Raw genomic sequence first — 21,217 nt, forward strand, 5'->3', positions numbered from 1 at the left:
CAAGCCCCCCCACTCTGCATCTCTCCATTAGTGCATGTTCATAGGCTGCTGCTAGTGTGTGTTTGAGTGTCTTTCAGCATTTGTGTAGCATGTTTCAATGTAGTGAAAAAAAAAATAATTCTCCTCTGGTATTAAGTATATAAAATACAATTCAAAGAACGTACATTAGCATAAAGGTCCATGTAAATGTGACAGGTTTAGCCATAGCAATGCAAGCTAATTTTCATCAGCAGGTTAATGATAATGATTCATTTCCTTCCTTATACCTCAAAACAATTATCCAAGGCGCAATTCACAAAATGCCTTAAATATGACCACATTTTATTATGAAGAGCTGATAAATGAAAAGTTTCCCTACATGAGGCTAGGTAGAAATTTGCCCTCTTACTTTATTCTGTCCCTTCCACCATCCTCTAGGTAACTAAAGCCTACAAAGTGGATCCATCACAAGGTTAAGACCCACACTGGTTAAATATTAAGCACCAGTGACTCAGAGCGGTCACAGATCTTAAGTCATGGTTTCAGGTGCTCTCACCAGGTTTCAACAAAAAATGTTGAAAGGTTAATTCGTGGACTGAAGATTTGATTACATTTAGGTGAAGATAGCCTAACTGAGTGGACAGCATTTAGTTTTTTACTTTTGAGTGTACAGTTTGACTTGGTATTGGCCCATCTTTAATCACTCTTTGCCATTAAGAATGTTTTGTTGTTTGATGAATCAAGTAAACTCAACTTTTTCTATTTTTTTGTTTGGAAAATGCTCAACTGGAAATATTTAACTCAAACTCCATAACTCACCTGACCAAAGGGATAATGTATAAAAGCGGGTGGTTTTGCTAAATAGAATCCCCTACAGAACCATCACTGCTGTTATTACCTGTTGAAGTGCAGTAAAGTTCCTAGAACTTATGATTCCTTGTCTTGGGAAGTAATTTCCACCCACACACCTCCAGACGAAGTAGCATAGCCCACAGAGACAGGTTTAAGGAGTAAGGTGTATACACATAGAATATGGAAAATTTCAGGTCAACTGCTTCAACTAAACTGCTAATATGAAATATTTCAGCTCAGAAAATCTTGACCAAAATCCTTACAGAAAACGTGTCAAGCTGCACGTCAGACTCTATGAAGCAAACGAAAAATTGATATTAATCCCTCTTCTCATCACCCCAAGAGTCTTTACCAAACCCTCATGTTCCCACTGCTTTTAAACACCAGAATTAAAGATCAACAACAACTTCAGTCATTAGTATTTCTTTACTAACTAAACATAACTTAAGAAATAAACCATAACTTTATACAGTTTTAAATATGCTGGTACAATTCAGTACAAAAATAAAGGCAGTGAAATGTCTCCACACACAAACACAAAACATGCCAGTCTCTGAACTGTCACTCAGAAACACATGAACGCTGGCTGAGCCAGTTTGGCACATTTTCCACTCATATAACAAAGCATGGATGAGAAATACTGGGTGATTATTTGTCACTTTTCTCTCTTTACATCAGGACCACAGTGAGAGCCTTGGTATTGGAGAGTACATTGATGCCGAACGACCACTAGATGGTGCTTTGGATCCACAGGAGAAGGTAAAGAAGGTCAGAGAATACTTTTTTTCGATGTTCAGGAAACACTTCCAAGAGCGTTTGAATCCTCTTTTTACGCACATTCAGAGAAAATATGCGTCAAAGTCTTTATTCATGCTGCTACATCTCTTGGAAAGCAGAGTGATGTCTTTTTAATAATGGCACCAGGATTTCTGTGGAGGGTCCATCATTCTAAGTTGCACATTTTCAGACATAAAAGTGCTCATGTCGACTGGAAAAGATGCATAAAAGAAGAAAAATCCCACAGCTTCTTTTTGGATGTCTTCTCATAGCCACGGCTGGTATTTGCACAAAATGTCCACAGAAAAATGTCTTATAATTCCCGTATAAGAAAACAATCTCTTCTCTCATACACACACAGACAAAAGCACTCACACACACTCAGTTCTTTCCTTGACTTGTTTTCTGCTTGTAAAGCCGATGCTAGGATTTATCCCCTTGGAGAACCTTAATAAGAAAAAACAAAGTCTGTTACAAATCAGTGTCCATAAAACAGATTTTCTTCCAGTATGTATACACTGTGTGTATTTTGTGTGTCTCTGCATTAGTGATGCTTACCTACCTGGTTGCGAGCTTTGTGGGATTTTTGCATCAGCACTCTCCACTGGTCGTACAGTTTCATGGACATACTGCTGCAGCCGTAGGCGTGTTTCCGCACCCAGCCGAAGAACTGCTTCAGCTCCCTGCGCAGGGTGGAGTTAGAGTCCCCGCTCGACTTCGAGTCACACGAGCCCGACATCAAGCGCTCTGCATGAGGGGAAGAAAAGGGAAAGAGAGAGAGAGAGAGAGAGAGAGAATATTAGACTGGCTTTGGTGTTCTGCAGTGAAAGCTCTCTCTAATGCCATTGGTTACTTTTATCCAACAGCAGTTAGATTTAATGAGAAGAGGAAGAAAAGCAGAAAGGAGTGAGCAGTAATGTAAGAAAGTAAAAGATTGACTAAGTGTGTGCTACCTTATATTTTTAATATTTTCCTCTGCAGAGTTTTTCGATGAGTGATACATTTAACTATTAAAAGAAAATAGGATAACATTTTTGTTAAACAAACCTCAGTAACACATTTAAAGGACAATATAAGAGAAGAGATAAGCAGCACTGGTTTCTCCACATGGGGTGCCACAATCGACACAGAGTTTCTCACAGGCTTTAATAAAAGTATGAAAGTTTTAAGTCAGACACAAAAATTTAACATTTTTATATATATTGAAGGAAATTATAAACTTTCAGATGTCATTTAGAAAAACTATAAGGGAACTGTTTTGGTCATTGATGAGTCACAGAAGCATGATATCATCCACTCAAGAGGACAGTATGAGTGAAATTGTCGAAATGATTTTTTGTTGATCTCTTCACACATTCTTTGTAAATCCTTTGTGATGTCAAAAAACAAACAAGACACTTTTGGTTTGGTTAGCATAATAAGATTAGGTTTGATTTGCTCGAAATCAACCAACATATCCTCCATTTCTAAACTGCCAATATAATTCAAAACAGGCTAGAAGAAAAAATAACAAAGGGTAGGAAAGCTTGTATCCATCTTTGAGAAACCTGCCAGTTTCATGTGGTGAGCCAAAATCTTTAACAAATTTTAGTGGTACAAACTGCTCCTTTAAAATGCTCCAAAAGGCCCCCAAAAGGAAAAAAGCCCTCCGAGTAGATTAAATGTGTGTGTATGAGTGTGTTCTCACCGCTGTGGGGTGTAGACGCAGCAGTAGGATGGCTCCACTCGCTCCAGATCCCAGCTTTACGAGAGCCGTAGATGCCCACAGGGTTACAGCGAACCTGAAGAAAATTCTGACATTGATACACATGCCCCCAAAGATTTGCTTACATTGATTAAATCACATCTACAGAATACCATACCTGAACAAAATACACTGTCCCAGGTCTCAGTCCAGCTAGTCTGCAAGATGTTTGATTCCCTACGTCATCCATCACCTAGGTGAAAAAAAGGAGACACAAACACAGAGGATTTGAGCGCTGGAGGTCCGACCGCAGTATTAAATACCAATGGGCAAAAAGTAAAACACAGGGCAGGATCAACAGAACCGCAAACCACGTACAGACCTAAACATCGCATGCACACCACATTGTTTAGTGGCTCCTGATCAGCATGTTTATAAAAATATTTTCATGAAATGGTGCCTGCTGGGTAAAATCTGCTCTCTATTACTTATTACAGTGCTGGATATGCTGAGGAAACCACACAGGAGCGTGCACAGGTACGTAATCATACGGACAGACGACGAAAATAAGACAGGGAAATAGAGGAAGAAAGTTGAAGCTGATAATGTTGTCTAATAGCCTCCACTTTCTCTCTGGCATTGGGTCTGTAAACACTTGTTAAGAAGGTCTACAACAGAAAACAGAACATGGAAATTACAGGCATCAGAGGGCTAATGATGTGACATGAGGAAGCCAAATCTCTGAGTGTCTTTGCAGCCATATTGAAGACATTAACAGCGGAGATGTATCCCTCCATTCCTCAGCATGACCTCATGATTAGGGCCGCTTCAGAGGGAAACGGCATTTTTGTTTTCACCACCAAACCCTTAAAGCCACTTGGATTTAAGTCTCATCCCTCCGCCACCTCGCTCCACTCCCCGTCTTTTCTTTTTTCCATGTTGCGAGCAAAGACTTGCTTATATTACATCTGTGTAATTCCCCCTTAATTACTGGAGAATCTTCACTCGTACCCAGAGGACTTGTATGAATTCTGGGAAGCGCCATCTGCACCGCTGAAGGTTTTTACACTGTATTTTTCATTCATTAAAGCTAAAGCAGAAGTATACACAGTGGCTCTGGCCTGTGTTTTTCTCCTGATCAAAACCTGACTTGTAGATTTATGACTGATGAAAGTTTTTGAACGGCCCAGCTATTAACTCATCTGGCAAAGGAGGCCTCAATCAGAGTAGATTAGAGGAGATTACAGCATTAGGATGAGAAACAGCTGGGACAGTGCTGCACTGATGTATCCGCGTGTGAGTGTGTGAGACAAAGAGAAGAGATTTATGTCCTCATAACTATGTGTGTCCTTGTCCTTTACCTTCCAGTCTTGGCTGTCTTCCAGTCTGTAGCGGATCTGGTATTTGGCCTGAAAGAGGAAGTCTTTGAGAGCAGGCGGGGCCTCCCAGCGAACACTCAGCTGGTCTTCTAACAACCCAACGCGGCTTACCGCCACACCTGATGGGGGGTCCGTGGTTACTGCAGAAAGAAGAGATGGAGGAGGTTATTAGTTATGAAAATATCAGCATACTTAGAAGAATTAAGATACATCAAAGAAGCTAATTACAAAATTCAGATACTAAAAATGTGTTTTTTTTCTTGCTCTTCTGAAACAGTTCACATACTATCCCTGAGTCTGATCATGTTGAACATCTGCTTTGACATGATAAAAAAATGAAGGATATTTCTATTTTTAATTTCATATATAAGAGGCTATAGTCAATTGATTAACTGAAAGCAGTTAGCTGGTTGCAGACCTGATTACATCCCACTAAATCAGGCTCAGGCTGCATCAAAACAGGTCTCTAATAAAGATGTAAAATGCTAATTGGAAGTATTTAAGCTGCAACATGTCATTACTTTCATAACTCACCATTTCCATAATTACTTTCCTGTGAAATAGTTTTAAAAAAGCAAAGTCTCATTATAACTACCAGTTCAATTTCCATTTTGTGTGACCTATCCAACTCCTTAAAACTACAGTTACCTGACTTTATTTGTTCTAGTTTTTTTGTTTTGTGTGTCTGTTTATATGTGTAGGTATATTTATATGTGTTTACACACAAGTATGTTTCTGTATTCATGCCTACATATGTGTGTGTATGCATATTTAAAAAAGGAAGGGGAAAAAAAGAAAGAAAAGATTTGTATTTGTGTAAAGTATTGTATTTCTCACTGTCATTGTCATACTACTTTTTCAATAAAAAGATTTGGAAAAAAAAACTTTTAACTCTAACTCTAAAGAATTTTTTAACACTAAGAAAACATTAAAAATGTAAATAAACCTGATACGGCTGTTTTCTTTGGGATGCAACAAAGCTAAAAAAAAAAAAAAAACATACTGGGCAAGTTGAATGTTATTTCCTGCTGACTTTGAGAGAGTCAGGTGAATACAACAAAACATTTGAACTACTGTACATGGTAACAATTTAATACAAATTAAAATGATTATTTCTGATTTGTTTGTTTCTTTGCTTTAGGTTGCAGCAGAAAAAAAAGCCATTCCAAAAATGAAGACCTGTTATAAACACTTCAAAGTTCTTGGAGAAGAGTTACTTTTTTACGCACATTATGGTACATTTAGAGTCGGGTGTCTCGTCCAACATTTACCCTGTAAAATGATCCACTGTGCTCAGCAGCTAGCCGCTAACTTGGTCTGTCTGTTTTTTAGTGCAGGGCCCCTACTAAACAGATATTTATGAGAGGCTTATCATTAAAAACATCTGCCCGCAGCATCTTGAAGTAAAAGGTTTGCTTAAAATAACACGTTCTCTGGAGCTGAGGGGAACATTGTCGGGAGGATTGGCTACATGCATGGTCATGGTTTGATCCTCTGTTAATTATTAAGTCTTAATTAGAGCCGCTTGAAGATTTCTAGATGTCTTTAAAAGAGTGAGTCTGTATGATATCATACAACATAATCTACATAAACATGTAGAATCTGTAGGCCTACATGCAGGGCTGGACTTTCAAGTGAGATGTGCTCTGGTTTCAGTTTGTAGTGTTTGTAGTCCGGGTAGTATTGACCAATCAGTAATCAGCAGGCTTCAGAGTAACAGTTCATTAGAGCATAAAAGCCGGCTGAATGCAACTTACTGCCTTCTGTTTACAGCGAAACTGAGACTCCCTGGAAACAGATGAACAAGAGCTACACTCAGGGAGGTAACACATCGAATATTGCCAGTGTTCATTCTGCATTACATATCTGGAGGGGTGAATTTCACCTTGCTTTTGATCTGAACACATGGTTCAAGCTGATTGTACAGTAAACATCACAGCACATGGAAACGACGAATAAGTCATGGCTTGAGGTTGAAAATTCATAACCCCTAGATAGACTGTATGTACGGAAAAGTTGGTCATTGTTCCCAGAGGCATGTGGTCATAAGACAATATCCAACGTCTTCAAGGATTGCAGGATTCCTCCTTTACTTTATCTTTTCTTTTTTATTTTAAGAAAAACAAGTGTGTTGTATGTGTGACTATGATGTTATAATCAGCACTGAATCCTAAATGAGAGGCATACTGGAGCATTTTTTTAATTTATTACATTCATTAACAAGTTTATTTCTATCCAAAGAACTGAATGATACACTTCTGGGGAACAGATGGCCTAAATTATCATTTTAAGCCAAAAATTCCTAGCTTAGGGGCTTCTTTGTACATGTCAGGGCTGTGTTTGCGGGGTCAAGAAATCCATTCAATTCCAATTTAAAGCAGTAGGAGTGATGTCTTAATGTGTAAGAGCACACTGAAGGGTTGTTGTGTGTTGGCGGAGGTTTTTGGTCTCGGAGAGCCCTCTGGAAGTTGACTTGTGTGAGCGTGAAGAGGCTTTTCATCTGACAACGATTATGTTTTCAACAAACAAACATGTGGTGACAGACCATTACTTTTACTCTCTTTTCTTTTCTTTTCGGTTTTTAAGATCATTTCAGCATCAGTTTGAGTGGATTTTCCTAATGTGATCCTTCTCCAGTAAACAAAGAAGATGACCTTGGAGAAAGACGTAAATGGAAAAGATTCAATGGGGGGGGGGGGGTTAATTTGACATTGGTGGCACGAACAGTCAACCGTCTGTGAAGTGCTCATTTCTTATTTAGGAGTAAATGAAAAAAATTTAATTTCACATAAATTTACACACGAAGGGCAAGAAAGGAGGAATAACATTCAATTTGTAATGTACTACTCCGAGACACTTGATGCTGTAACCACAGCTGCAACACTTCAACAGTTGCCTCCTCCTGTTTGAGGTCAGATTCTGGATCATATGTGAAGTGTACTCTTCTGGAGTGCGCGCCATGTTTTTTTTCGGGTGTTTTTCCACCTCTGCATCCATCCGTATCAGTCTACACTGTTCCCTCTCAGTCAACATTCAGACAGCCGATCACCCCAGTCTTTCATTATAATTGCACCCCCTCCCACTCAGCTCACTGCATAGATAACGAGGTTAGCAACTGAGAGGCTACAGATCCTCAACATAGGCTGAATTTGTAATGGCTTTTGCTACTTTCATTCAAAACCTTGCTTAAAAGACAAATAGAACATGTTGTAAACAGCCCAAAAAATATGGGACTATTTTATGGGACTTTTAAAGTAGGATTGATAACTTCTGTGTTGTCTCAGGATGATAGAGTTGTTTTTGTAACCCATGTTTCACTGATTTCAGTTAGCAAGAGGCAGAAAGTGCTTTCCAGACTTTCGTGGGCGTTATGATTTGTCACTGAGATAACAAAGACACTATCTATGTCAGATCTGGACAAAATGCTGAAAAATGTTAAGCCTTTTAAAAAATAATAATAATAATAATTCAAAGAATCTATATATTTTTTTAGTGTCCATACAAAGGCTTTGATTTTACTCTTTTTTTGCTTGTTGAAGTAAAGAGAGAAACACATTGTTCTTTCTATTTGACCACCATCACTACAGAAAGGCTGATAACAGGTGTTATAGTAATTGTGTAAATAAAAGTTGTTCTGTCACATCATTCGTATTCTGGAAAAAAAATACAAGATTTTAAGATATTAATGTTTGAATTGTATTTTTCCTGAAGAATAGTTATTTGTCCCCTAATAGGGGCAAAAGTGTCTTTCCTTTACGTCACATGTGCTGGAAAGAAATGTCAACGAAACATGACAAATGACTGATGAATCATGGTTAACATATGTTGTGTCATTGTTCATCACATCATCATCTCAGAGTCAGACACCAATACAAGTTCCCTCTAGTCTCCTGGTTCAGAGGGTTCCCCCTGACTTAGGAATGCAGAGAAAACTGTAGGTGTTTCCGCCTTGCCTTCATAACTGATTAGACATGACCGTAGACGTGACTCACGGCAGCCTGACGCGAGGTGTGGTTGCTGTGTTTTATGACCCGCCACTGTTGTGGAAACTGCTCAAGAATGGCCAGGGCAACCTGAGCGAAACAAAACGCACACACGAGTCCAGAAACCGCCTACACTCTGCCTGGCTGTGTGTTTCTATACTGTTACCAGGCCCTACCCTGCCCTCAGGGTGTGTAAACAGGTGTGTGTGTGTGTGTGTGTGTGTGTGTGTGTGTGTGTGTGTGTGCATACATTAGGGAACAGCAAAGGATTACAGCCTGATGGACGCTTGTTCCTCGCCCCTGACTTTTCCCCCTCAAAATACATGGTTTTCTCTGTACATTTCCCACACACTGTTTGGAGCGTGTCAGGAGTCAACCAGGTGAAGAGCTCCGAGCTAATCATGTTGTATTATTTCAGGTCCAAGTCTCAAAGCCTGAAAGCCCAAACTCCTCGGGCCTCGGGGGTCTGCAGACGGCTCAGAGACGGGATTAGGTTCGGGGATCAGTGTGGAACATTCCACCGCTACATAAAAGGGGTTAGCTAGTGTTTTCTGTGTGTTTCTGTGTGTGTGTGTGTGTGTGTGTCCAGTGAGCATGAGTAAAGAGAAAATGAGCTCATCAAAAGGGAGGGCGTTTCCATTTTTTCGCACACCTACGCCTGTCCAGGTGTGTGCAAGCATGTGTGTTGGACTGAGAGTGTGTTTTTAAGGGATAATGAGAAAAGAGAAGAATTTGTCTTGGTGCATGCTCCGTTTGCTTAAACCGCACTAAGCTTTGCAGGGAACCGAATAACAACGCTTTAAAAGGAAACATAGCTCAGGTCCTATAAGCGGGAAGCTAAAGGAGCACCTGCACGAGAAATGATAGAGACAATACTACTCAACTTTTAGTGAGGCTAAAGCTGGAGTTATGGTCTGACCTGTTGGACACAAGGTAAATAAGGGAATAAACAGGGGTTTGAATGAACTTCAAACTTGCACTTTTTCCCTATTATTGCCCCTTAAATTAACTGTGTTCTTGATTGATCTAAAGGATGCTTTCAATTGGCAGGATATTCAAACCCAAAACATTACTTTATACAAATTATGCCCAACTGCAGTTTAAATGCAGTATATTAGTCATCTTTATGAAGCAGTGAAACAGCTAGAATGGCTAGATTCACTGATTGGATGCTGCCCGCCAAGAAAAATTCTGGCACAAAATCACATGTAAACCACAAATTGTTGTTATTACACTAAAGTTTTTATATAGTTTAGTACAACAAGTGAAAACATGTTTATTAAAACACTTATGAGGTGCTGAAAGGAATACTTTCATGTTTTGTGTGGCTGTTAACCCCTGCTAACAGTCTTCATGACAAGCCATGCTAATGGGTTTCCTGTTAAAGCTCCTAAGGTAACTCAGAGACTTGAGAATGGCGTCCATTTCATTTATCTCTGGGTTAGAAAAAGCAAAAGCATGATTCCTAAAATGTCTTAATACTAGAAAAACACACAAATTCAACAACTGCTTTCATGAGCCAAGTTAGCTTCCAGATAGTTTGCATGATAGCTTTAGCTGGCTAACATCATGTTAGCGTGACTGTAACAGCCTCTTCTTACAGGAACGTTCGTCACAGGAGCAGGGTTTGAGTTTTAGAACTAAAGTATGAAGACTTATGGAGGGGGAAGGTTTTAAAATCCATCACTGAATGAACTTTTATCTGACTTAGACATATGTCTCTGCTTTGTTGTTCAATGCGTTACAAGTCTAAAAAGCTGGTATCCATTGTGCTACCTTATAGCCCGAGGCTTCATTGACACTAGGATCTAAGCCCCAAAAAACATTACTTAAATCAGGTCAAAGTTCACTTCTCCTCACACTCACCCACGTCTAAGATGTCGAGGGTGATGACATCAGAGGTAGCTTGTCCAAGCTGGTTGATGGCCTCCACCCAGATCTCGTAGGGTGTGAAGAGGTGTAGGTCCCGAGTGATGCTGCAGGAGTACGGCTGTGAATGAGTGTAATCTTCACACTCCTTCTCCTTACCGTACCATCTGGTGGAAAACAGAAAATACTAATCCTTGAATAATTCATGTAATATCAAATTTATTGCATAATATGTTTCTGATTAAGACTTTATCTGACACAAGTGGCTTTATTTAGTCATTACTTTAACTAAGCTGACTGCCGTAAGAAATTTCCATACAGTTGGCAACCTCTGGGCACTGCGTGTCAAGTCATTTCCCTTTTGGTGTTTTTAAGCCCCTAATTCAATTATTAAAAAAATGTGAATAGTGCTTACAACCCATCTGAAACTCATTTTCAAAATGTTCTCTTCCCAGGCCAGAAGTTTTCCTAATTCTAATAAAATATGGCTTTTCCAGTAGATAAAGTACTTTCACCCCCTGGCTGCTCAACTGCTGAACTTATTTTTGTAAGATGAAGGTCTGCCAAAGAGATAGAATATTTGGCCTTCTTTCCAGCTTGGCTTTTGCTTGTATTTTGTTTCTTTTTGAGGCATGACAGGACCATGAAACATCTTATGAAGAATGTTGATTTCTTGAGTGGGAACACTGGCAATGCTCTTGCAGCTGGATGTTTAAACCATTTTATCCTCGAGGTTGGTTTTACTCTGTGGTTCCTTAATTTACACCCTCATGGCTGAACGTTTCTGTTTGTTGTCATTTTTAGATGTGTAAGGGTTTCCAAAAATGTTATCAAATGACCTTTGGCTAAACCTCTCTTGACACATATGATATCCTAATTGAGCACGGACCACTAGTTGAACTTAAGATATTTCTCCATTTTAAAGCCACATTCATTAGGCTATGATAGGAATGTTTTGTTGTTAATACAGAGTCTGGAACGCGGTTTCTTTATTTATGCCAAACCCAAACCGAAACACGTGGTCAAAACTGTGAGGATTTCACTCAACAGCTTGGTTGTCAGCTCTGTTGCATCATTAGCATGCCTGGCTAAATACCTCATAACTTTCCACTGGATGCTGCTCTCAAAGTATAGACAAGTGTTAGCATTTCCATCTTTATTAGATGTGAAAATGTTTACACTTAAGCAACCACAAACTTGTTGAGCAAAATGGTTTTATGGTTGTTAAATACGTTGAATTGAATTCTCTATCCCTCTTTCCAACCCAAACTCGGTCGAGGCAGATGGCTGTCTAACATGAGTCTGGTTCTGCTCAGGGTTTCTGCCTGTTAAGGGACATTTTTCCTTGCTGCTGTAATCAACATATAGTATTGGTATGTATGTATATGGAGTATTGTCTAGATCTGCTATGTTTGCAATAGCATCTTGAGGTTTGTTGTGATTTGGTGCTATAGAAATAAAGATTGATTGGTTGGTTGATTGATTGATTGATTGATTGATTGATTGATTGATTGATTGATTGATTGATTGATTGATTGATTGATTGATTGATTGATGAAACGGGCTAAGTGTCTCTTCCAATATGACATTCTTGGGGTGACAATACAGGTTTCAATAGGAAAGTTCAGTTTTCAAGTTCTGTGTCCTGAGTCCTAACAAATAACTTTACAACACTATTATGTCCCAGTTTTCAATTGTCTTTGTCCCAGTTTTAGCAAATTGAAATACCAAAACAATTTACCATGTATGCAACACTGACTTGTCTGTATAAAGGTCAATCAAATTTATTGCCAAAGCTGTTGCTGTTTCAACCAACACAAAAACATCCCCCACACACTGCAAATTAATGTTTAGTACTAATTTGTCAGTACATGTTTCAATCAATCTCGACTGCGGCTCTTGCTTAGCTAGCCCAGCTTATATCATTACACTGACAGTGACTTCCCTAAACCAATGTGTACTTTTATACAGATGGCAAGGCCTAATAGAGGTGGAATGGTACTGTCTTGAATGGTGATGTAAAAAGCCACTGAGTGAGACAATTATTTCAACATAAAATACTGACACTGTGAAAAAACCAACAAATCACTCAGATGTTCTGCTGTTTTTTGGGTTGTAAGAATTTGTAAATGTTAATTGCAGGTATGTGATGATAACAGGGGTAATTTATTTTTTGTTGTCGTAAATGGCATCAATCGTTCATAAGCTAATCTCTGTAACTCCAAGAAAAGGCTTGTTTTCAATGATGAGACAGACTGGCCTGAATGTAGTGTAGCTGCAGTGTGTGCAAATACCTGAGCTTGTACTTGAGCCTGTACTGGGTGCTAATGTTGGTTTCTCCTCTTCCCCCTGGAGCCCAGCTGCAAGTCAGGTCTTTGGTGTTCCTGGACCAGCAGGTCAGATTGACTGGCTTCTCTGGAGGCACTGGGACAGAAAGAGGGGCAGATGGTAAAATGGGAGTGAAAGGGGGATTCGAAAATATAGTGAGAGACGTGGGTGAATGGAAAAAAAGAATAACACACACTAAAGAGACGGTACAGAGAGAAGATATCTGAGAGAAAAGTAGGGTTACTTTGGGTTACTAAGTCACCTGCAGCCATTACCTCAGCCCTGTCCTCCTGAGTGTAATTCACCCACTGGTGATGTTCCTCGCAAAATGGCCTGTTTTTTTCTTAATTGGTGTGTGTTTGTGTGTGTGTGTGTGTGTGTGTGTGTGAGTGTGTGTGTGAGTGTGCTCTCTGATGTGGTCAGACTGAGGATCCCTGCCAACATTCCTCGTCTCTTAGAACACAAGGTGCTCAACACCAGTGTCGCACTGAGATCACAATCACATATCCTTGTGTGTCAGTGTGTACGTGTGTGTTTGCTCGTCTATGTGTGCATGAAATAATACCGGCACATGTTTCTATATATGGTTATATTTTTGAGTCCTATATTTTTCACCTTTCATAGTCTTAGATATTCCATGTATGTTTTTGTATATTTGACCTGAGGGAGAAGATCTTAACAAAGATAGCACAGAGTGTGTAGTTTATGTGTGCGCACATACACGCATGCCTGTCTGTGTTTGAGAGGACCATTTCTAGAGTGAGAGTTCTGAGATTTTCGAAAAGTGAGGAAGTGCTGCCTCTTATGTCTTCAATGTGCTTTTTGGGGGTTAGACAATAATCCCAGTTGAATAAGCCCACCCCAGAAGATGTAATAATTTTGGATCTGTTATGAAAAAGCTTCAGGACAATGTTCTTCTCTGTAATATTGAATTATTTTTCCAAAGTGATCTCAGATTTATCCAAAAGCATGCCTCTGGAAGACCAGATGGCCATACAGGTTTTTAATTTTGCTTTGAGGCTAAAATAAGGGTAAAAAATAGGAAAATAAGCCAATTGTGCATTGTGAACATCTGTCACAGCTTAAAAATAGGCTTGGTGTAGTTTTTACTGAGTAAACTTCATGACGTGTGCATCCAGGTCTGTGGTACAACACAGAATTTGTTACAACCTTTCCTGAGAGGTCACTTCTGTTTAAGCTTCAGGTAAGGAACTTCAGCTAATCTGGCTTGTTTACAGTGTATGTAAACTGAACAATGATTGAAATCAATAAATATGTAAACAACAAAATGATCCAGAACACTTGCACTGAGTGTACAGGATGTGCTATAATGTTTGTTAATGAGAAACTGCATCACTTTACATTTTCAGTTTCAGATGCCATGGTTTTCTTAGCTTAGCACAAAGTCTGGAGGAAGAGGGAGACACCTAGCTTAAATGTTTACAACTGTATGAAAACAGAACCTGTAAAGCAAACTAAACATCACACTAAATCTCCTTTTTTAATCCATATTACAAACAAAGATTAAGGAGAAACTAAATGCACTGAAGAGGAAAATCAGGTCTACCAGGCAAAATGCTAAGCTAAGCTACTCGCTATAACCTCCAAACATTAGACTGATACCAGTGTTCTCATCTGGCTTTTAACAAGGAGGCAGCTAATTTCCCTTAATCTGAAACTTATTGAAACTCTCACTTGAGAAAATGCTGTAACATTTGTGTTATTTTAAGCACCAAACAGATTTCACTTACAATAAAACAGAAATAAATACTTTGTGGTCAGCAAAACATCATGCAAATGGTGGTCCTCACAAGTACGGAAGTACAACACGTGTCTGTCTAAAGTGACCCATGCCCTATGAGTGATGAGCGAGTAATGGACCACACAGGAGGCCTCTAACTCGCCTGAAGGCAGGAATACTAAACATAAAATACAACCAGAGCCGTGTTGGGACACTAAAAATTCTGCCCTTTACTTCCTTGTTGTTTTTACATCCTTGTTTTTCCCTTACCTCACCTCCTTTCACTCTTTTTCTACCCTGTATACACCTGTAATAAAACAAAACCTCTGCCTAAATGAACACAAGGTGAAGAATCATATAGAACTCATGAACTCACTCCCGACGTAGAGGCAGGATCCGGCCAGGATGTGTCCCTTGTGATTGTGACAGACCAGGTTGTCTCCGGATGTCTGCCTGGAGGCGTTGAGTCCTGCCAGTGTCACGCTGAGGTTGGTCGGGCTGAGCACTCTGTACATGGAGCTGGGCAGCTGCTGGCCGTTTAGCGTCCAGAACAGAGAGCTGGCGTGGACGCCGAGGTCAGGGTGGATCCAGCAGCTGGCGGTCAGGTTGGACCCCATGCGCAGGACAGGGTCCTGGGGGTAGATTAGTGCTACATCTGAAAGAACAGAGAGGAAGGCGCGAGATGAGAAACTTTTAACCTTCAGCTTATCACATAAAGCCATTTGAAGTGTGTGGGCAGTGGTCTGTTGTCTTCTGGATGTACCTTTAATAAGTCAGAGGGGATCCCTTTATGTCACAGTGAGGTCATCAAGGAGTAAGGAGTAAAACAGCAACAACTTGACAATGTGGAGTTGAACTGATTAGGTGATTACCAGACAGAGATTCTAATAAGAGATGCTCTACAGGTGCATTCTGGGTAATGTAGGAGACAGTGTTTTTGGAGCTTGAACCACACTAGTAACTAGAAAACCACTTTTGCATGACCCAAAGCTTTACGTCAGAGTTCAATTTAAACACTAGAACCCTTAAAAACTTTACATTTTTAGTAAATGAACCAAGACAGTTGGATAACATTAAGGCTGGGGTTGGTAATCAGATTTAGATACACTTTTTGTTATACTGGCTAAAATGATCTTTATGTCCCAATGGCAATCAATACATAATGTGTTCTTAAAAAAGAGTGGAAAAAAAGTTGCTGTCCTAGGGAGCCAAAATATGAAACCAATAGACGGACTCCTGAGGAAATGCTACATTCAAAATCATGCTAGTTTTCTGTGACTACAAACCCTAGCTTTAAGTTATGGCTTAGTCATGACTTTGCATCTAATAATTCTGTATTTATGAGTCAAACTGAGTGTCTGGATGTCTAACTTGGGAGGCAAACATCAAGAACAGAGAGAGCAGAGGTTATATGAAAAGTATGTGAATATTGTGGTTAACAGCATGACGCTGCTTGGCATGTATGCTGGTTGATGATGTGAAGACAAACATATCAGGGAAAAAGGTGGGTACCTACATGAGGATAATCTTATATTTCTACAGGTTGATTTTTATGCTGTATGTGAGTGATTTTAGTGAAAAAAGTTGACTTGGAACATTTTTAACAAGATGGTTTAAAACATTGTAACGGGAGCACTATTTTACGGATACATCATGCAAAGTCTGTTGTTTTGAGTCTTTGAGGATTTCTAAAAAGTTCAACATTTTTCAGTTTTGTGATTTTATTATGACAGCTTCATTGTTTTTGTTAAACTTTGATCAGCTTCATCCCTGGTTTCTCTCTTACACTTGGCTTGCACTATTTCAGAACCACTTGTTGCTTATTTTTAAAGAATACTGGTTCTTGATCCTGCAACACTTCTTTGTAAAGTCACTAAACAAATGAACGCTCATGCTTTTCATTATTCCTTTTAATCATAGAACCTGAAAACAACAAAGTTCTCCCACTAAACTTTAAAAAATGTCCATGAATATTGTGATTGCTTGTTTCATTGTGTGATGACAGCTATGTGTAACTAACATGTCTTGTTGTGTTGTAGTGTAATTTATTTACAGGTCTCTCCTGGAAAAAACATTTGCTCTCGATAACAAACAAGTGACTTGTGGAAGACCTTTTTTTGCTCTCACAACATGTACAAGCACAACAATGGAAAACACTGTGATGGCACACGAGATAACAACAGTTGAAAGAAGAAAACAGATTTATCAAGAGAATGGAGATATGTTCAAATAGTGTCCGCCTAAAGAGCTCTACCCATGAAAAACTCTGATGTAAGATGACGTGTGTGCAGAAAGACGGAGCGGTAAGAGCGTCAAAACACTCTGTCAGACCACGACAAATCCTCGCCCGGGGGCCACATCTTTTCACCTGCCAGCCCTCTTACGCTGACAGACATTGTGTTCTCCTTTATGGAGGAGCCGCCTTTGAAGAAGGTCAGTCAGCCGCATCTCCTCATTGATTTTCATATCATAACCCTGACACAACACTTCCTCTCAGTCATGCTCAACGCAAACAAACACAAGCGGTAAGTGCAAAGGAGGCGATTGTCTTTGTTACTGGAGACTCAAAGGGGGCTGTGATTAGCCAATAATATGCTGATCCAGCTGAATAACAAGCAGTGTTTATGTATTTGAGAGGACTTGTGGAGGAGTGCGACGCCCCCTAACACCCTGAATTTAACAGTTCAAACACTACAGTGAAAGACACAATTACTGCTGTTTATTGTCTCTACTTGACACGCTCACTGGAGGAAATGGCTTGTAAATGTTATTTGTTTGGGGAAGCTGCTTGAAGCACAGCTCTGATCAGCGACCTGTGATAATACAGAGGACGGAACAGAGAGCGAGAAAAACCTCATTTTCATGGACTGAGAACATTTTTCTAAATTCTGTCAGCCTTTAAAAGCTATGTGACATCCCGTCCTGTTTCTACAGAACTATTTAACTTCCACTCATCCATGCAGGACTTTGAAGAGAGCTCAAACTTTACTCTGTCTGCTCTACAATAGACGTACATGTGGAACGTTTTGAGGGCTTAGTGTGGATGAGCAAAGTGGAAGAAGTCACGCAACATTTAGTGACAATGAGCCATGCAACAGCATCCTGAAACAGATGGAAAGGATGCATGTTTGTATGTTTTTTGATTCAGGTTCACATTGACGCATTTCACTGAGGCTCCCATATTGAAGGAAGAGGGATTATCTTAAAACCTCAGCCATGCTGGGCTAGAACATGCCAAAGAAATGGGACTTTAAGTTCAATTTTAAGCAGGATAGCTGTCTTATTCTAAAGATTTTGTGTTAAAGAGTAAAACACTTAGTACACAAAGATGACATCCAGCATGAATACCTCTTTCTACACTAATAGGACAAATAAAGGCAAAATTATGAGCTGCACTAAAATCTAATTATATGTTACAAGAGAATTCCACATTTACACTGTTTTAATTCAGTGGCATTTGCAAACCACAAAACACAGAGAGAGCAGGGGAAGCACCCTTCATTATTATAGTGAATAAAATAGCAACGACCAATTAGGCCTTGTAATAAACAGCAGGGCAGCTTGGGATCACAGCCCATTGTCTCCTGTAAGCCCCTGAAACTACACTTTCTTTTATTAGCGCCTTTCAAACAGGATGAATAACAGGAGATCCTTTCAGAGGAGCTGCTCTTTGCCAGTGAGCTCACCATAAAAACTAATCCAGCCACTTAAACGGGGAAGCGGACATAACTTTGATTTATTTATGTTACTGTGCATTAAGCTGCTGGTTAACATTCCCCAAAACCCGAGCAAGTGATGTCACTGTTTTGTTGCGGTCCGTAAAGCCCCCCTCGCACTCCATGTGTTAAACAAATTATGGCTTGACTTGTTGAAATTCAGCCTCCTGGGAGATGAGTTTTCTCTGCAAGGATACAACAGCTATACTTCAACTGGAGAGCATCAATAACAAGAGGTGTCAGGTGGACAAAGTGGCATTTGTACTTTTTTAAATGTGTCCAGTGTCTAACAAGCAAGAGAGCCCTTTTTAAGTCAGGTGACTAAAAAAGAATCTGTGCGGTTAAGTTTTATTTGACACATATTCAGTCCAGTTTTACCCACTGAGCTGAATCTCAAGTATTTGAACATGGAATTGATATAATACGTTGCTGGTTTCACCTTCTGAATGGAAACCTTTTCTCTATGGTACTCACTACTGGGTTTAAAATGTTTTAGGAATATTTTTCCCCATTTATATGAGTTAAAAAGTCCAATTAAGCATTTTTGAGGCTTGAAGCTTTGATGAAATTGTTGCATTGAAAGTACTTCAAACTGAAATACTGCTTTTATCTAATATATCATTAAAATGACCACATAACTACTTGCAGCATTTTTGTAATGTTTGCAATGCCACATTTCCAACAACCACTACTTTAACCCCATTTTGATGTCACTTAAATTGTCCTTTCACGGCCATTTATAGTTTATTTGTAATGTTGGTATTGGCAAATAAATTCCTAAGCTTTAATTGTATCCTATTAGAGCCATGCTAAGAACCTTATTTAGCCATCTAGATTTTTATAGACTTTAAATTGACTTATAAGATAGTACTTTTGTCCTAAAATAGCCATTTCAAGTCATGTAGTCAATGTCTTGTATTTGATTTCATCCTTCAAGAAAAGTTATCTTATCCTCTATGATATATCTGTGAAGGTTCTCAGTCATCCAGGTCTTACTGATCAAGCTTTGGACTTCTATGATATAACTTCAGAGTATGACATGCAGTGTATACCCTTGCATGGACTTTTAACTTTTAAAGATTGTATTTTATCTCATGTTAAACCACTAAAATTCCAGTATTTGTTCGACTGTATTGTTTGCACTGACTGAAACACTTCTAAAATAGTATTTCTTATAAGACAGCAGTCTATAGCCACATCATGGCTTGCAGCATTTTTGAGATGTTTGCTTGTGCCGATGCTCTCAAAGAAGTGCTCCTGTCAAATATTGATGTCGCTGATATTTCAGTGCTGCTCCAATAAATGATTTTGGCTTATTTGTGGTAGTTGCATAGACAGATAAAATGCTAAAAAGTGTTGTAACATAGTGAAAAATCCATGTTTGCAGCTGTAATGCTTTTAAGAACATGCACACGGGATCAGGACAGTGTCACCCAGAGCTGCTCACAGTAAGATCCTTGGGTGACACCTGGCTAAACTGATCCTAGCTGCAAAAAAAGAACCCCACACCAAACCCTTCCCCTTCCCCACAGAGGGACCCTGGCTTTGCGCATCGATTGGACATCTGTGTGAAACTTACGTGTGGACAAGGACAGCACGCCGGGGGTGTTCAGCATGAGGAAAAGCAAGCAGATATCCAAGACGGTTTTCATGTTTCCCACAGTCTGTTTAATTTCTGTCTTGATTCCTCGTCCTCGTGTTGTTGTGATGTCGCTTTCTCTTCGATCCAGGGGAGAAATTACGCACAGTGGGAAGAGGAAAAACAGCCCGGGTTCAAGCTGAGTGCTCCGGATTTTATTAACAAGACAAGTCTGAGGAGTGAAGGGGCGCCGGAGAAAAAGTGTGACCCGGTGGAAAAAGTCCCTCTTGAGGACCCATAAGGCCACTCGTCCTCTGTAAAGGCGAAAAGAGTGAGTATTCGGCGTCCTGTGTGCAGTCTTTCTCCTCTTAATGCTTCCTGCAGCTCAATCATACACAAGTTCATACTTTCTAAGCCCCGCCTCTTTCCCTATCTCTCTTTCTCTCTCTCTTCCCACACAGTCGCCAGTCATTTCCCCCCTCTTTCCGTCCTTTCACTGCTCCTTGTCTTTTTTTTCAACCTCTCCCCCCGTCAGTGATGGGTTGGTAGGGGAGTCAGGGCCATTCACTTTCTCTGAATCACTGTCTCTGGTTCTTTCCACGCCTCAGGTCTCAGCTTTACAGTTTTTCACCATAGGACGCTTTTGAGTCACTGACAGTTACAGGAAAGGTTTTCCAAATCCTAAAGTATCTTTTATTCTTTGAGACAGACCTCGTTTTAACACACAAAAACTCTTTGTACCCCCTTGAATTATTCACCCTTTAAATATCACTTTTGACTCAGACATGAGTGACAGGCCTTTATTATGATGCCTTGAATAAAATGGGAAACGGTTGGCTATTGTAGGACTAATATCCCCAAAGTCTTTTAAAGTTAATCTGTTCTTTATGTGCAATAATTATCTGTTGGATTGAAAGATTGTGTTGACCCTGAATGACGTTTTTGTCCTTTGAGAATGGAGGCTACGTTTTAAGTCAAATAAGATTATCTGTATTTAGAAAAAGTAAACACAACAGGACATTCTTTTTACCTTTTCTGGTGTGTAACTTTTACAGCCCACCAGTGTGTGTGTGGAAGCCTTTTAACTCTAGAAAGAAAACCAAAGTTACACATGTCTTCCCTTAGTCAATGAAAAATTAAATGTATTTCAGCTTTATTGAAAACACTGGAATGTGTTGGTGCAGCCTTACAGCTAATGGTGGCATACTTTTGAATTATTTAAATGCTCAAAGCAGCTTTATGGAGCCACTTTGCTGGCCTAACTTTGTGTTGCTTCACTACTTAAGCCGCGATATAATAAGAACATAGCTTATATCTGGTATTCTTTACT

At 39.6% G+C, this 21,217-nt stretch overlaps 1 protein-coding gene across 2 annotated transcripts; it reads right to left on the bottom strand.

Moving 5' to 3' along the window:
• Positions 1-1,238: 1,238 nt before the first annotated feature.
• crlf1a (cytokine receptor-like factor 1a) lies at positions 1,239-20,330 on the bottom strand. 2 transcript variants are annotated; one of them, XM_034675871.1, is made up of 9 exons: positions 19,888-20,330; positions 14,969-15,247; positions 12,818-12,947; positions 10,521-10,690; positions 4,654-4,811; positions 3,471-3,545; positions 3,296-3,389; positions 2,167-2,355; positions 1,239-2,055 (listed from the first exon to the last, which is right to left on the bottom strand). In XM_034675871.1, exons 1-9 carry the CDS (start codon positions 19,958-19,960, stop codon positions 2,039-2,041), a joined length of 1,185 nt encoding a protein of 394 aa, XP_034531762.1. In that variant the 5' UTR covers positions 19,961-20,330; the 3' UTR covers positions 1,239-2,038. The 2 variants fall into 2 exon arrangements, with proteins under 2 accessions (XP_034531762.1, XP_034531761.1); XM_034675870.1 differs by having other exon boundaries at positions 2,171-2,355; positions 19,888-20,329.
• Between the last annotated feature and the right edge of the window lie 887 nt (positions 20,331-21,217).

Source organism: Notolabrus celidotus, chromosome 22 (assembly GCF_009762535.1).
Source record: "Notolabrus celidotus isolate fNotCel1 chromosome 22, fNotCel1.pri, whole genome shotgun sequence".
In the NCBI taxonomy this organism is placed as follows: domain Eukaryota; kingdom Metazoa; phylum Chordata; class Actinopteri; order Labriformes; family Labridae; genus Notolabrus; species Notolabrus celidotus.

What these genes read in the sequence shown, in the direction of transcription:
- crlf1a (XM_034675870.1), bottom strand. Translation starts at nt 19,960, where the DNA reads ATGAAAACCGTCTTGGATATCTGCTTGCTTTTCCTCATGCTGAACACC. An exon ending in AAGACAGCCAAGACTGGAAG is followed by an intron (nt 3,546 to 4,653) that starts GTAAAGGACAAG and finishes TTTTTCACCTAG; the next exon opens with GTGATGGATGACGTAGGGAA. An exon ending in TGCGTCTACACCCCACAGCG is followed by an intron (nt 2,356 to 3,295) that starts GTGAGAACACAC and finishes CCCCTCATGCAG; the next exon opens with AGCGCTTGATGTCGGGCTCG.